Here is a 13231-nt window from a genome sequence, read left to right as displayed (position 1 = left end):
CAGTTCCACAGTCGCTGTTCTCCCGTGGGGCCGATGGCTGGCCCAGGCCGGGACTTAAGCTGCGGTGCGCCTGCCTGTCTTTAGCGCTCCAGTCTCCCTCGGGCTTGCTCAGCGTTCCCACCCCGCTGCGAGGGCCGCCGCTGCCTGCAGAGGACTTGCTCCGCGGAGACACCAGCCTCAGTTTCCCCATCTGTAGAGTGTGCTTGTGGGAGAACACAGGGTCAGGGGGAGGGTCGCCTGGCTCATCTCCCAGGTTCTTTCTCTAGAGACGGCCCAGAATCGGCACAGGCGCCCGGGGACGAGGCCACTCACGGGCTGGGTATCTCTCGTGGCGGCAATCTAAGCGGAGGTCCTCCTCCTGGTGCCGGTCCCCCTTCTCGAACCTGGAGAAAAAGAAGCAAAGGCCAGTGTGAGGGGGAGCGGCTGGGCTGGCGGACACCTGGCGCAGCCCTCCCTCTGGAGAGCACTGGGCACGGCAGCTTCGCACCCCGCCCGGAGGCCCTCCCACCGCCCTGTGAGCATCATTTCTGCTTTCCTGCTGAAGACACGGAGGCGCTGGAGGGTGACGTAGCTGACGAGGTGCGACAGCTGATAGGTTAGAGGCAGAACCAGGATGCAAGCCCATGTGCGCTCACAGAAGGCTGCTCAGTTACCTGCAGACGGCACGTTACAGAAGAATGCACATGGTTTGATTTGTTTAAAAACGACGCACTGCTCTGCAAAAACAATTTGGCTGGCTCTGGCCGGTTGCTCAGTGGTTAGAGCGTCAGCCTTTGGACCGAAGGGTCGCAGGTTTGATTCCCAGGCAACGGCACGTACCTGGGTTGCAGGTTCAATCCCCAGCCCCAGTTGGGTGCATGGAGGAAGCAACCAATCAGTGTGTCTCTCTCACATCCATGTTTCTCTCTCTCCCCGCTCCCTTCCTCACTTCCACTCTCTAAAAAAAGCAACTGGAAAAAATATCCTTAGGTGAGGATTAACAACAAAAACATTTATTTAGCTGAATGTACACCAAAAGCCTGATGGCGATGAACCCTAGAGAATGGGACTATACGGGTTAAATCGGGAGCTTCCTTTTTCAACTTCCCTCTATTTTCCGGTTTGGGGCAATGGACTTATTACTGTGTCACTTTGCCTGACAACATGAACACACTTCCTAAAGCCATGTCCACATCTAAACAGAGCCCGGCTTCTCCCGCCACCGTGCAGCTGGGCGGGGTGCCCGTGCACGGCCTCCTCCTCTGGCAGCCAAGACCACCGCGGTTCCAGAGGGGCCGCCTGAGCCCGTGTGACAGGAGTTGCAAGCCCTGCGCACAGCTGACAGGGTCAGGGTGGGGGCGGCGGAGGCTCCAGGCCGAGACCCTCACCCCCACCCCACCGATGACCGAGAGTGGGCAGGGCCATAGGCCCACACTGCACTCACCCATTCACAACCCACATGAATCGCAGAGCTCCACGTGGCCCCACCCAAATGTGCATCCCCCTCAGCGAAACGCAGCCTGGTCCCCTGAAGACTCCATGGCAATTACTGTGTCCCCTAAGGGCACCCCAGCTCCACCGCTGGCCCACATCCTGATATCTCCCCTGCCCTGACTTTCAGTCCGTTACAGCTGTCCCAAACCTTCCTCCCCACGTCTCCCTCCCAGGGCCTCCCCACACTCTCTCCGTGCCCTCTTTCCTCCACCTCTCGCCTGCCCACTGCCACCCCTCTGCTCCATGCCAGGAGTCTCCATCCTCTCCAAGCAAATGCCCCCCGCCCCCCATTTGCTGCTTTGTCCTTTCACCTCTTGTTCCTGCACAACCCCATCCAGTGGGGAGGCGAGCTGGCACTCCAGTTAGAAAATGACAGGCGTGGACCAGAGGCCACCGAGGCCTGCCCATGCTGTCCGCACGAAGGGGCGGCCTGGCTGCAGGGAGCGAGCTCTGGGCACAGCCCTGCTTTACAGGCTTCTGTGGCTGGGAGGCCAAGGGCGGCACAGAGGCCGAGTGCGGACGCTGCGGAAGGTCACCATCAGGGAAGACGTTCCCTTTCTGTCTTTTACTGAAACATCTTTGCTACTTTCCTGATAGCACAGGTTTGTTCAAAAAAACTTCCAACCGCATCAGGAGAGCAGAGTCCTGTAACTACGCCTCCGAGGAGCAGCGCTTCCCAGAATTAACCCTTACATTAATAGCCTCGAGTTCAACACACCTTGTTTGTAACCTGGTTTTTTTCACTTGCCCATGAGTTTCCCACCTCTTTCTATGTCAGTGCATGTAAATCTCACTCATCTCTTTTCCTGAAAGTTGTTTGTGAGGATAATAATATCCAACACCCTGTCCAGGAACCTTTCCGTGTCTTCCCAGTGCTTTTTTCTTCTGAGCAACGCTGCCTGTGCACCCAGCAGGGTGTTGCGTCCCATCCTCAGAGGTGCTCTGGCTGGGGGGCCACCGGTCAGGGGGCTGTGCTGGACTCCAGCAGCTGGACAGGTCCCCAAGCCCATCCTCCTCCCGGCGCCGCCTGCCTGTGAGCCAGCAGACGCCAGCCCCGCCATAGCTGCCTGCGTTTCACAGCCTTAACCTTGAACCCATTCTAGGCTCCCAGTTCTCAGGGCTTCTTCCCCTGAAATCATCTCCCTCCCGGCCTCACGCTGGGCACCTCCTGGGGCCTGCTGAGAGCCTCCGCCTGGGGGGTGGGCCAGTGAGCAAAAGCGTTGATGTTTAAGGCAAGAAGCAGCCCCGCCCGGCATGGCCCCTGCTCTCCCTGGTCACCCAGACCTTGTTGCTAAGACACCCTAGAGTTCAATAGCTAACATATCAAAGGACACCTGCCAAAGAGGGAGCAGCTGCTGTGGGCCAGGCCTGGTGCTGCCCGCGGGGCCACAGGGACACGGCTCAGAGGGTCCCTGCCCTTGAGGAGTTCCTGCCTGTTGCACACACACAAGGAGTGACAACTGAGCATGCGAAGGCTAAACAAGCGGATGTTCGGAATACGGGTGGACTAACTGCCTAACCCAGGAGCTGGCAAACGTTTTCTACAAAGGTCTCGATGGTAAGTGTGCGAGGCTCGGGAGCCACATGGTGTCTGTCTCAGCTCTCAGCTGCAGACACCACGGGAACAAGTGGGTGTGTATTTAGTCGTGGCTCTTTGACAGCAGGTGGTGGCTGGGTCTGGGCTGCGGGAGCCGTGTGTTAACCTCCCGTCCAACCAGTGGTTCTCAACCTCGAGACCCGCTGGAGTCCCCGGGAGCTTTAATCACCAGGTGGCGGGAGCCTGCCCCAGGAGCGGCGACCAGCAGGCTTCATGGGGGAGGTGACCCCGAAGCTGACCAAAGCCCACAGGACGAGCTCACCCCTCAGAGCGGAGCGGGTCCCAGGGGGCTGCCCGCCTGTCCGCTGTGCCGTGTTGCCGTCTGGAAAGAGCTGGTTTTCCTGCACAAACACGGCCCCACCACCAGGTTTGCCCGTGAAAATAACTCATGTGCAGGATCTTGGCAGCCGTCTAGTGAAGGCTAATGTTTGACAGCGGTTAACAAGGGCTGACGGGAAGGAAACCTGAGGACAAGGAGATGCTATGGGCACAGCTGAGACTGTGGGCCTGTGGTGAGCAGGGATCAGAGCTGAGGCGGCTCGCCTGCTCTGAATCTCCGTGATTGGAGTGTTCCATGCGGCAATGGCCCAGAGTGGTGGTGGGAGTGACAGGGAGGACAACCACCTCGCTGCCGCTTGTGTGGCTGCGCCCTCAGCATGCGGGCCCTGAACAGGCGTGTCTGTCATTGGGCTGCACCAGGCATTTTAAAGTCAGACAGGAAAAGGGTGCAGTTTATCTTGTTCTCCACCTGTGGCTTCAGGGCCTGGCACACTGCTTGGCACAAGGAGGCCCAAGGGATGTTAGGAAGGAAGGAAGGACAGAGGGAGGCAGGAGGGAGTGGGGATATGAGGAGAAGGCCCCTGAGGCTAAGGGCCGCCCACTGGGGGGCAGCTGGGGGTCCCCAGGTGCTGAGTTTTGTGTAGAAAGAAAAGGAACGACCACAGATGTCACTTAGGGGACAATGTCCTCTGATTTAAACTGTAATTTCCCACAGAAAAGGTTACTTGCTTTCTGAAAACAGGCCTTTTTCCTTTTTTACATGATGGTGTGGGGCAGTGGTCGGCAAACTCATTAGTCAACAGAGCGGCAAACCGCGGCTCGCGAGCCGCATGTGGCTCACGAGCCGCGGTTTGCCGACCACTGGTGTGGGGAATTAAACTAGTGCCTGAGGGTTCATGGGGTGCTTGGGGTGAACAGCGCTCAGAAGGGGCAGCAGGTGGCCCCCCCGGACCCCCAGGCCTCCAAGCATGCACTGTGTCGCTTCCTCTATGGGTCTGTGAGCTCTTTGAGTCGGGGCACGTCCCTATCATCTCGAGCCTTGATCTCTCATCTGATAAATGGGCACAATAATGCACCTATCCTGGGGGCTGTGGGACTAGGTTGGAGGGGCCTTCGCCTGCTCGGCACTGGGCACCATCTCACTGTTATCCCGACCAGCATCATCCTCTCTCTGGGGCCTCTGTGGTCTGTCCCTCAGACTCCACCTCCCAGTTCCTGATGAGGAAGGATATGATTTTACCATATTAACCAATGCTTCCCCCCACACACACCATTCCTCCACCCATCACATGGACCTGACCCACTGTGGCCTGAGAAGATGCTGTGGGAGGAACAGAAAAGCCGCAGACTCAGGGCACAGGGAACCACCGGGGGCAGAGCACCGCTTCTGCCCTAGGAGGGTCTCCCGTGGGGACCAGCAGCTCCGTGAGAGGACGCTGGCCAGGGCGGGGAGTGAGCCCCAGGGAGCGGTGACTATAGCAGAGGTGCCTGCTCACACTTCCCAGTGGGAGACAAATAAACTGGCAAATTGCTTACATCCTCGTTACTGTGGGTCTGTCTGCACCCACTCAACCGTATCCCAGCAGCAGCACCACCATCACCCCCATCACCCCCATCACTCCCATGTTGCGTGTGGAATTGAGGCTGAGACCAGCTTGTACCCTGCGGAGTGTAGCGTGTGCTGGCAACGGGCTCACCGGTGGGCAGGAGGGCCCGGTGCAGGGGTCGTGGGCTTCCGTGGGTGGCTGCTCCCAGCGTGGCTGACTTGAAGCTACAGGTGTGCAGCTGGCTGGCGGCAGGGCTGGGACCTGAACCCGGTGTGCTGGTCCCTGGAGTTGGAGCGTGTGTCCACCTTGTCCGCAGACCCCGGCTGGCAGGATTCTCTCTGACCCAGCCTCTGCGCCTGCACGGTGAGGGCCTGGTGGGGAGTGGGGCTGGGGACCACCCAGCCCGGCCCCTGGAACTGCCGGCTGCTGTGCACACAGCCGTGGGGGATGACTGCACTGCCACCGTCGCTGCCCCTGTGACCCACAACAGCTGGAATCTGACAGGGGCTGGGTGTTTGCTCTTTTTGAAAGCAGACAGGAGGCAGACAAGTGACACAGTGGATTTGGGGGTTCGAGGGTGGACTAGAGCCGATGTCTCATTGGCAGCCTCCCCAGTGCCTTTGCACCTATTCCAGGGCCAAATGTGGCCACTGCAGCCCGGGCACTGGCAGGGCCCACAGGTCTTATTCCTGCCTCCCAGCACAGGGCTCCCGGTGCGGCTCCTCGGGGCCCTCCTCACAGCCCGGCCCCTCTCATGGCCCAGCCTGACTGTCCCCGTCTCCAGGCACTTCCTGGTGTGAACTGACAGTCTACGTGCCCTGCTGCTCCAACTGTGTGACCACGATCTGGGTTTCCGCCTTAATTTTCAATCTACCTGGGACCTATTTTTAAGTAAAATATGATAAACTGGAAAATGAAGTGAAAACAAACGCACAGAAGGCAAGCGTGGGCGCAGCAGCAATATCACTTGCAGCGAACGTTTCCCCACACTCGTCTCGACGTCTGTCCTTGTATCACCGTGGACGTGGCACGTGGGCACCGGCCAGGACCACCCTCCTTTCCCCGGCGCCCCCGCCCGCCACGCCCTCCTCCGGGGCCTGAGCTGGCAGCCTCTGCTCCGCCCTCCAGCCAGGGACTCCAGAACTGGCGGTGCCCACAGAGCCCCTGAGGAGCCGGTTAAATGCAGGCCTGATTGAGCAGGTCAGGGGCCTGAGCATCTGCATTTCTAACAGCTTCCCGGGCGAGGCTCATGCAGTCGGGCCCGGGTCACCTTTGAGGAGCCAGGCACTGGACCCCGCTTTGGGTGTGTGGGGGCCTCTGCAGGCTTAGGCCCAGTCATCCCCTCACGGCTCCAGGGACCCAGGCCTCCATCCAGTGTGCCCCCCAAGTGCTGCCTACAAGGGCATCACCAAGGAGGCAGCAGTGGTGACGGTCGGGCATGAGGCCGGGCATGAGACCGCCCGGAGCCGTGCCAGCCAGCAACCCTCCCGTTGGCCAGTGATGTTTAGGAGGAACTGGGAGCAGCTGTCCTTCACACGCTCTTCCCACTTCCCATTGGTCAGTTCCCACCACAAGGACCGGTCTTGCCTTTCGCCTTCCTTCACGGCCTCGGTCAGCCACCGACTGATCTAACTGTGGGAGCTGGCGAGGGCTCCACGTGCGGCTCCACTTCCCGGGCTCCGCACTCCTCGGGGGTGGGGGAACGGCGGTTTCAATGGGCCCAGTAAGAGTGATGAGGTGCCAGGCGCCGCTGAGAAGTGACCCTCAAGCAGTGCAAGCGGAACAGAGCTGAGGGCTGGCACGGGCTCCGGGTGGGTGTCTTCGGCACAGGCGCCGGGGACAGTGAACAGCGATTTTTCAACCCTCTGTTTCCAGCAGAATAAGGGATGGAATTAAAAGGAATGTCGGCCAATAAGTGACCACAGGCAGGAAACGCAGACTCCGTGCGTCGCAGTGCCATTCCGAGAGAGGGGAGGATAAATGGGTTTTCAAAGGTTCTCTTTTCTTTTCCCATTTTACGAGCAATATCCTCCCAAACAAAACGCTGGGGCCACAGAGGAGATAACGCTCTCGCCGTGTCAGGCCCTCCCCTCGTCCTCATGCAGTGCTGCGGTTTTCTCCCCCGTTTCTCCGATATCGGGTTTTAGAAAGAAATGCCTCGATATGATCACCTGGAGATGGTTTTTGGAACTGCCTGGGCAGATATTACTATAGAAAAGCAGTCGCTGGCATTAGGGGAGCCACCCCCACCCTCCCAGCCGCACGGGCGCCCCAGGCCCAGGGCAGCGTGAAAGCTCCCACCTCGGTTTATTTCAGACGCCCGTCCTCAGCCCAGCCTTGGCCGCCAGGACAGCGAGCCAGGGAGCAGGGCCACAGCGGTGAGCACCGAGCGTGGCGGTGCTCGGGTGGGCTGGGGAAAGGTCACGCAAGGCAGCTCCCAGGGGGCAAAGGTCACCTTGGCCTGACAGACTGGCCAGTGACAGGGCCCAGAGCCTCCTTCAGAGAGGCCTTCCTCGCTGCTGCCACGCTGCCCCCACCCCGCGCTCCTGAACAGGGAAGGAAGTGGGCACGTGTCCTGCCTCACGGAGCCTGCAGGAGTAACTGCGGGGAGACGGGAGATGGGGAGATGGTGACGAGGCCCCAGGGGCTGTGAGAAGACAGGCAGGGTCTGGTGGGGTTTGGAATTGATACTTGAGGTTCGACGTGAAGGCCCAGCATCAAGGCCAGGATGGGGGTTCTCCAGGCAGAGAGGGGGGCAATGGGGGTGCTCCAGTCAGAGAGGGGGCAATGTGGGTGCTCCAGTCAGAGAGGGGGCAATGTGGGTGCTCCAGGCAGAGAGGGGGCAATGTGGGTGCTCCAGGCAGAGAGGGGGGCAATGTGGGTGCTCCAGTCAGAGAGGGGGCAATGTGGGTGCTCTAGGCAGAGAGGGGGCAATGTGGGTGCTCCAGGCAGAGAGGGGGGAAATGTGGGTGCTCCAGGCAGAGAGGGGGGCAATGTGGGTGCTCCAGGCAGAGAGGGGGCAATGTGGGTGCTCTAGGCAGAGAGGGGGCAATGTGGGTGCTCCAGGCAGAGAGGGGGGGCAATGTGGGTGCTCCAGGCAGAGAGGGGGGAAATGTGGGTGCTCCAGGCAGAGAGGGGGGCAATGTGGGTGCTCCAGGCAGAGAGGGGGCAATGTGGGTGCTCCAGGCAGAGAGGGGGGCAATGGGGGTGCTCTAGGCAGAGAGGGGGCAATGGAGGTGCTCCAGGCAGAGAGGGGGGAAATGGAGGTGCTCCAGGCAGAGAGGGGGCAATGGAGGTGCTCCAGGCAGAGAGGGGAGCAGTCTAGGAGCAACACGGAGGCAAGAGAGTGACCGGTGTGGGAACTGCGAGGTCCAGAGGGTGCTGTGTGCAGCAGGGAGCGGGTCGTGGTGGGGTCGGGCAGGGCAGTGCCTGAAGGTCAGTGAGGAGCTGGACCTCTGTCCAGAGCTGTGGGAAGTCACCGCACTGTTTTAAGCAGGAAGATGGGGGTGCAGGTACCTGGTCATTCTGCTGTGGGGGGAGGACAGATGGGGGTGCAGTGGGTGTGGGATTAATTACAGGGAGCTCGGTGCAGGAGGGAGGGAGGGAGACGGGGCGTGGCTAGTTGTAGAGAAGTGCCTTGGAGTGGGGTGAGCTGGACACTGCGCCAGCACGTGCAGACGTCTGGCTGGCACAAGCAGGGCACCGTGGAGAGAGACGCTGCGATAGGACTGGGATGCGGACACCATCATGAGTGGGTCCTGGTCACGCTGATTTCCGGTGCCTTTGAGAATCCAAAGTGGAAACGCCAAGGAGGCAGCTGGACATGGAGCCGGGTCTGGAGGGAAGAGTGGGAGCCCTGGCACAGGTGTGGCCGCCGAGGCTGATGCCAAGTGAGGAGAGAGGAGGCCCAGCAATGGCCTGGGGCCTCGCCCTGTGACGGCGGAGGAGGGGCAGTGGGGAGAGGCGCAGGGAGTGGTGTGGACAGTCGGGGCTGCTGGGAGCTCTTTCTGGGGAGTGGGGCGGAGGGCAGAGGCAGGCCCTGCTGTGAGTTGCAGGTGAGGAAGGGGAGACGCGCCCTTTGGAAGTTTCCCCACAGCAGACAGGAGAGCAGAGCTGCTGGGGCGGGGCCCCTGCACCCACTTCTGCACCTGCCTCAGCCCGGGGAGGGCTGGCACCCAAGAGGAGGGGTTTGGGCGGGTTCCTACCTCACCTTCTCATCCCAGCAGGCCGGCCCCACCCCAGCCCCTGCGGGAGGACGTGAGAGATGAGACGCAGGTCCCACTCCCCCCTCCTCAGCTTTCCCATGACACCAGCTGCTGCTTTTCCTCAGCACCCTCCTGCGCTCCCCTCCTGGCTGTGGCCTGTGCCCAACACTGCCCTCTCACAGCCACTGCCCACCTGGCTGGTGAGGCTCAGGGTCTCCGCCGTGGAGGCTTTTCTACTCTACCTCCCCGCGGGCTTCAGTCTCCCCCACCCGCCCCGAGTCACCTGCCTGCAGACGCATCAGGGCACATGGCACTCCGCTGCACTGGCCAGCCCTGGGGCCAGGGAGCCAGCGGGCACCCCAACCAGGGGCCACCGCCTAGCCCCGTGGTGCTCCGAGGGGCGGGAGCTCCCACTGCAGCCCATTGTGCAGGAACTGGGGCCCAGTGTGGCCAGACCCTCTGCTTTCTCATCACAAGCCCAAAACCTTAATATTTTAAAACATGAAATCTGATTTTTAAAACTCAGACAAAATTTAAGAATTTAAAAACTACCATGGGATCCGAACAAAGCCCATCTTCAGGCAGGATTTCCTCAGTGCCTCCAGCATGCATAGTGCACCGCACCCCTTCCCAGGCAGGGCGTGTCTCCCCTACACAGAGGGGGGTTTCCGGAGGCGGTGGGGGTAGGGAGCAGGGGGCACCAGCTTTGTGCCAGAAACTTAATTGCATCATCTCATGTAATCCTTAGGACAGAGCTTTGAGAAAAAAACGTTGGCCCATTTTCCAGCCAGGAAAACTGAGGCCCAGAAAGGTGAAGTGACTCCTGGGTGCTCACAACCAGTAAACCACAGTTAGTTCCAGCCCTGGTCTATTTCTCCCTGTCTCCCACAGGATTGAGCGCATATAGGTAAGACGCCGGCAGCAGGGGCACCGTAAACGCTGTGCATCTTTAATGATGTCATTGTTATGGACAGGGAATAACTTATTGAGCCCCTGTGGTTCTAGGTGGACAGAATGGAAACCAAGAAGGACAAGCTCCCCGGTTTGCACATGGGAGGAGGCAGCCACAAACAAGGCTGTAGATGAATGAACAAGTCAGCCCACAGAGGTGCATGCTGCGGAGCAGGCGAAGTGACCGAGGTGCTCGGAGCAGAGAGCAGGAGCTGCCTGTGGCTCCCCACCCGCTGCCTGCGGCTTTGCCATGGGAGGCGGGAGGTGTGCCATGGCTGAATCCCTCAGAATCAATCCCATAGTCTCGCGTTCTCCCACACATCGTTAAAGCAGACCGAGCTCGAAGCCTTCGAGAAAGCCCCGATCTGCAAATATTCACCTTTCGTTCAGCCTCTTCCTAGGATGCCCTCCTTGGGGACAACACATAGGGCGACACTGGGAGAGTTTAATTCCAGAAGTTTCTTCTAACCAGTGAGGCTGCTCAGTCATGGGGACAGAGTGCACCCCAACCCCATGTGTGCACACTGGCCCTCGGCACACACACGTGTACACACACGCACTGTCCACACTCCACCACGCTCCAGAGCCCTGAACACCTCTCAGGATCTGCCAACTGCTCCTCAGACCCCAACAGGCTCGCTCCTGCACAGAAACCCCAACAGACCCCGGTGGGGCGGCAGCGTTCGGGCAGGATGCCGGAGAGGCCTGGTGAAGTGGGGCCACTCCTGCCTCTCCTCTGACAGGACCAGTGCGGGCGGCTGGGAGACCTCGCATCCCCTCCCAGGCCTGTATACTCCCGGGCCCTCTGCCCTCATGGCTGCCTCGCACCTTGCCTGCCCTCACGCTGTGAGCCTCAGCAGACTCCCCTCAGTGCTGGGCAGAGATCCTGATCAGCCCCGAGTGACCACACATCACTGTGACCTGGTTCAAATCCAAGCTCTGGCACTTTCCAGCTGTGTGACCTTGGGCAAGTCACTACACCTCTCTGTGCCTTGATTTTGCAACTATAAAATGGGGATACAGTGATACCTACTACCTCCCAGAGGTGTTGCAGGATGAACATCTAAAGCATTTAGAGGAGTGCCAGCTGTGCTTATGAGTATGATTTATTAAAGTCCTAATATCTAAAACGCTATCTCCATCTCTGAGGTAACCATTCCCAAGCTTTTCACTTTGCATCAGTAGCAGAAGGGACAGGAATGACACGCACAGAACTCTCTCCGTGTGCCCGGCACTGTGCCCAGCACATTCCCTGGCTTGTCAGATTCGAGCCTTCCCAGGATGCCAAGAGCTCTCCCACTGTGGGTCAGAGGAAACAGCTCCAAGTCCCACAGCAGCAAAGCAACAGAAATGGGAAACAAAGGTCAGGGGCCTCCACCCCCACCCCCTACAGCACCCCTGTCCCTCAAGAAGAAAATGTGGGCAAGTGGGACCGTGGCTCTCCTCTCTGTGTCCCGCTGCGGTTTGGGGGATGCTGGCCACGCAGAGTTCCAGCCCCGCTTCTGGGCCACCTGCAAACCTTGCAGAGGTCTGTCCGTGTGCTCTGAGCTCTTGGCAGGGAAGGCGCACACACACACACACACACACACACACACACACACACACACACACAGAGAGAAAATCAGAACAGCCCAGCTAAGCTGAAACGCTCCCCCCGAGAAGGAGGGAAGTAAAGTCTGATGAACCCCTGCATAACGTTCGCACTGTGAATGAGTGAGGTGATATTCCGCACGTACACTGGAAGCAGCCATCTCCCGCGTCGCTGGGACCATTCGAACGGGGGCACCAGCAAGCGGAGCTTCTGGGTACTAAGCGGTCCTGCTTTCTGCATCAGCAGAACAAGGCTTCCCACGGACGTCCCAGGCTCTCCACAGCCGAGGGGACAACTGCTTCCGGGCTAATGGGCGGGTTCAGACATCGGGCCGCTCACGTGGCTTCTATAGCCGTTCCTGAGTGCCCGCCCTGGGTCCTGTCTATGCCATCCATTGCCCCCTTCCTAGTGGACATGCTTTGGCCACAGCTGTGGGCAAGGCAGCCCATGTGCCCGGTCAGCCTGACCTCCCTGGCCACAGCTCACTGGCCTGGATCAGAACACCTGACCGGGGACTTGGTGTGGGGGGTGCTGGGTGCTAAATCGGCTCAACGATGGAGGGGCTTGAGCTGAAAGGGCATGAGGCAGTCAGGGCTGAGGTCTCCAAAGAGAAGAATTCTGTCGATGCCCCACACACAAAATTTGATGAGCGCCTCCTAGGTACCTGGCCCGGTTCTAGGTGCTCAGAATACAGTGACAAAACAGCAAAGCCCTGTCTCATGGAGCTCAGCCTGCAAACTATCAAACAGATAACAAACAGAATAATGTTAGATTGTATCAGTGCTATCGAAAAATAGCAGTGGGCTGAAGAGTGACTAAGACAGGATGTTTGGGGGTGTGCAAATTTAGACCAACTGATTAAGGAAGCCCTCACTGAGCAGAGGCCTGAGTGAGCCATCCAGGTGAGTATTCCAGGCAGGGACACAGCAGGTGCAAAGGCCCTGAGGTAGGGTTGAGCTTGCAGTGTTCAAGGAACAGAAAGGAGGCCGTGTGGCAGGGAGACAATGGCATCTGTAAGTCAGAGAGAGGTCCCTGTGAGGCCACACCATGTGAGTCCTTGGATTGAAGCCTTCCATGAGCCCAGCAGAGTCCACCTCCTCAACACTGCCCAGCCCCACAGCCTCCATCCCCCTTTTCCTCCTCAGACTCAGTCCTGGGGGTCTTTCGCTTCCCTGCAACTGAAAAGCATTAGTGCTTGTCCAATCACTCCCCAGAAACCAACTCCGTGATAAGAATTTTGGTAAAATAGCTTATTTAGGAGGTGGTCCCAGGAAATACACTAACCGTCCACCCATCCATCATCCACCCACACATGCATGCATCCATCCAATCATCCATCCAATCATCTGTCATCCGTGCATCCATCCATCCATCATCCATCCATGCATCCATCCAATCATTCACCCACGCATGCATCCACCCACGCATGCATCCATCATCCATGCATCTATCCATCCAATCATCCATTATCCATGCATCTATCCATCCATGCATCCATCCATCATCCATGCATGCATCCATCCATCAATGCATCCATCCAATCATCCACCCACGCATGCATCCATCCATCATCCATCCATCATCCATG

General features: G+C 59.0%; 1 protein-coding gene across 3 annotated transcripts in view; it reads right to left on the bottom strand.

The window, feature by feature from the left end:
* Positions 1–13231, bottom strand: part of GSG1L (GSG1 like) — a 200358-nt gene that overhangs the window by 17455 nt on the left and 169672 nt on the right. For all 3 annotated transcript variants that reach the window (XM_080682039.1, XM_080682040.1, XM_080682041.1), the window contains one exon: positions 313–383. In XM_080682039.1, the coding sequence (XP_080538165.1) occupies positions 313–383 (71 nt within the window). The remainder of the gene's footprint in view (positions 1–312; positions 384–13231) is intronic.

Source organism: Plecotus auritus, assembly GCF_963455305.1.
Source record: "Plecotus auritus genome assembly, chromosome: 7".
NCBI classification, from domain to species: domain Eukaryota; kingdom Metazoa; phylum Chordata; class Mammalia; order Chiroptera; family Vespertilionidae; genus Plecotus; species Plecotus auritus.
The sequence above is the reverse complement of the archived record's forward strand: the minus strand, read 5'-3'. Positions and strand labels throughout refer to the sequence as shown.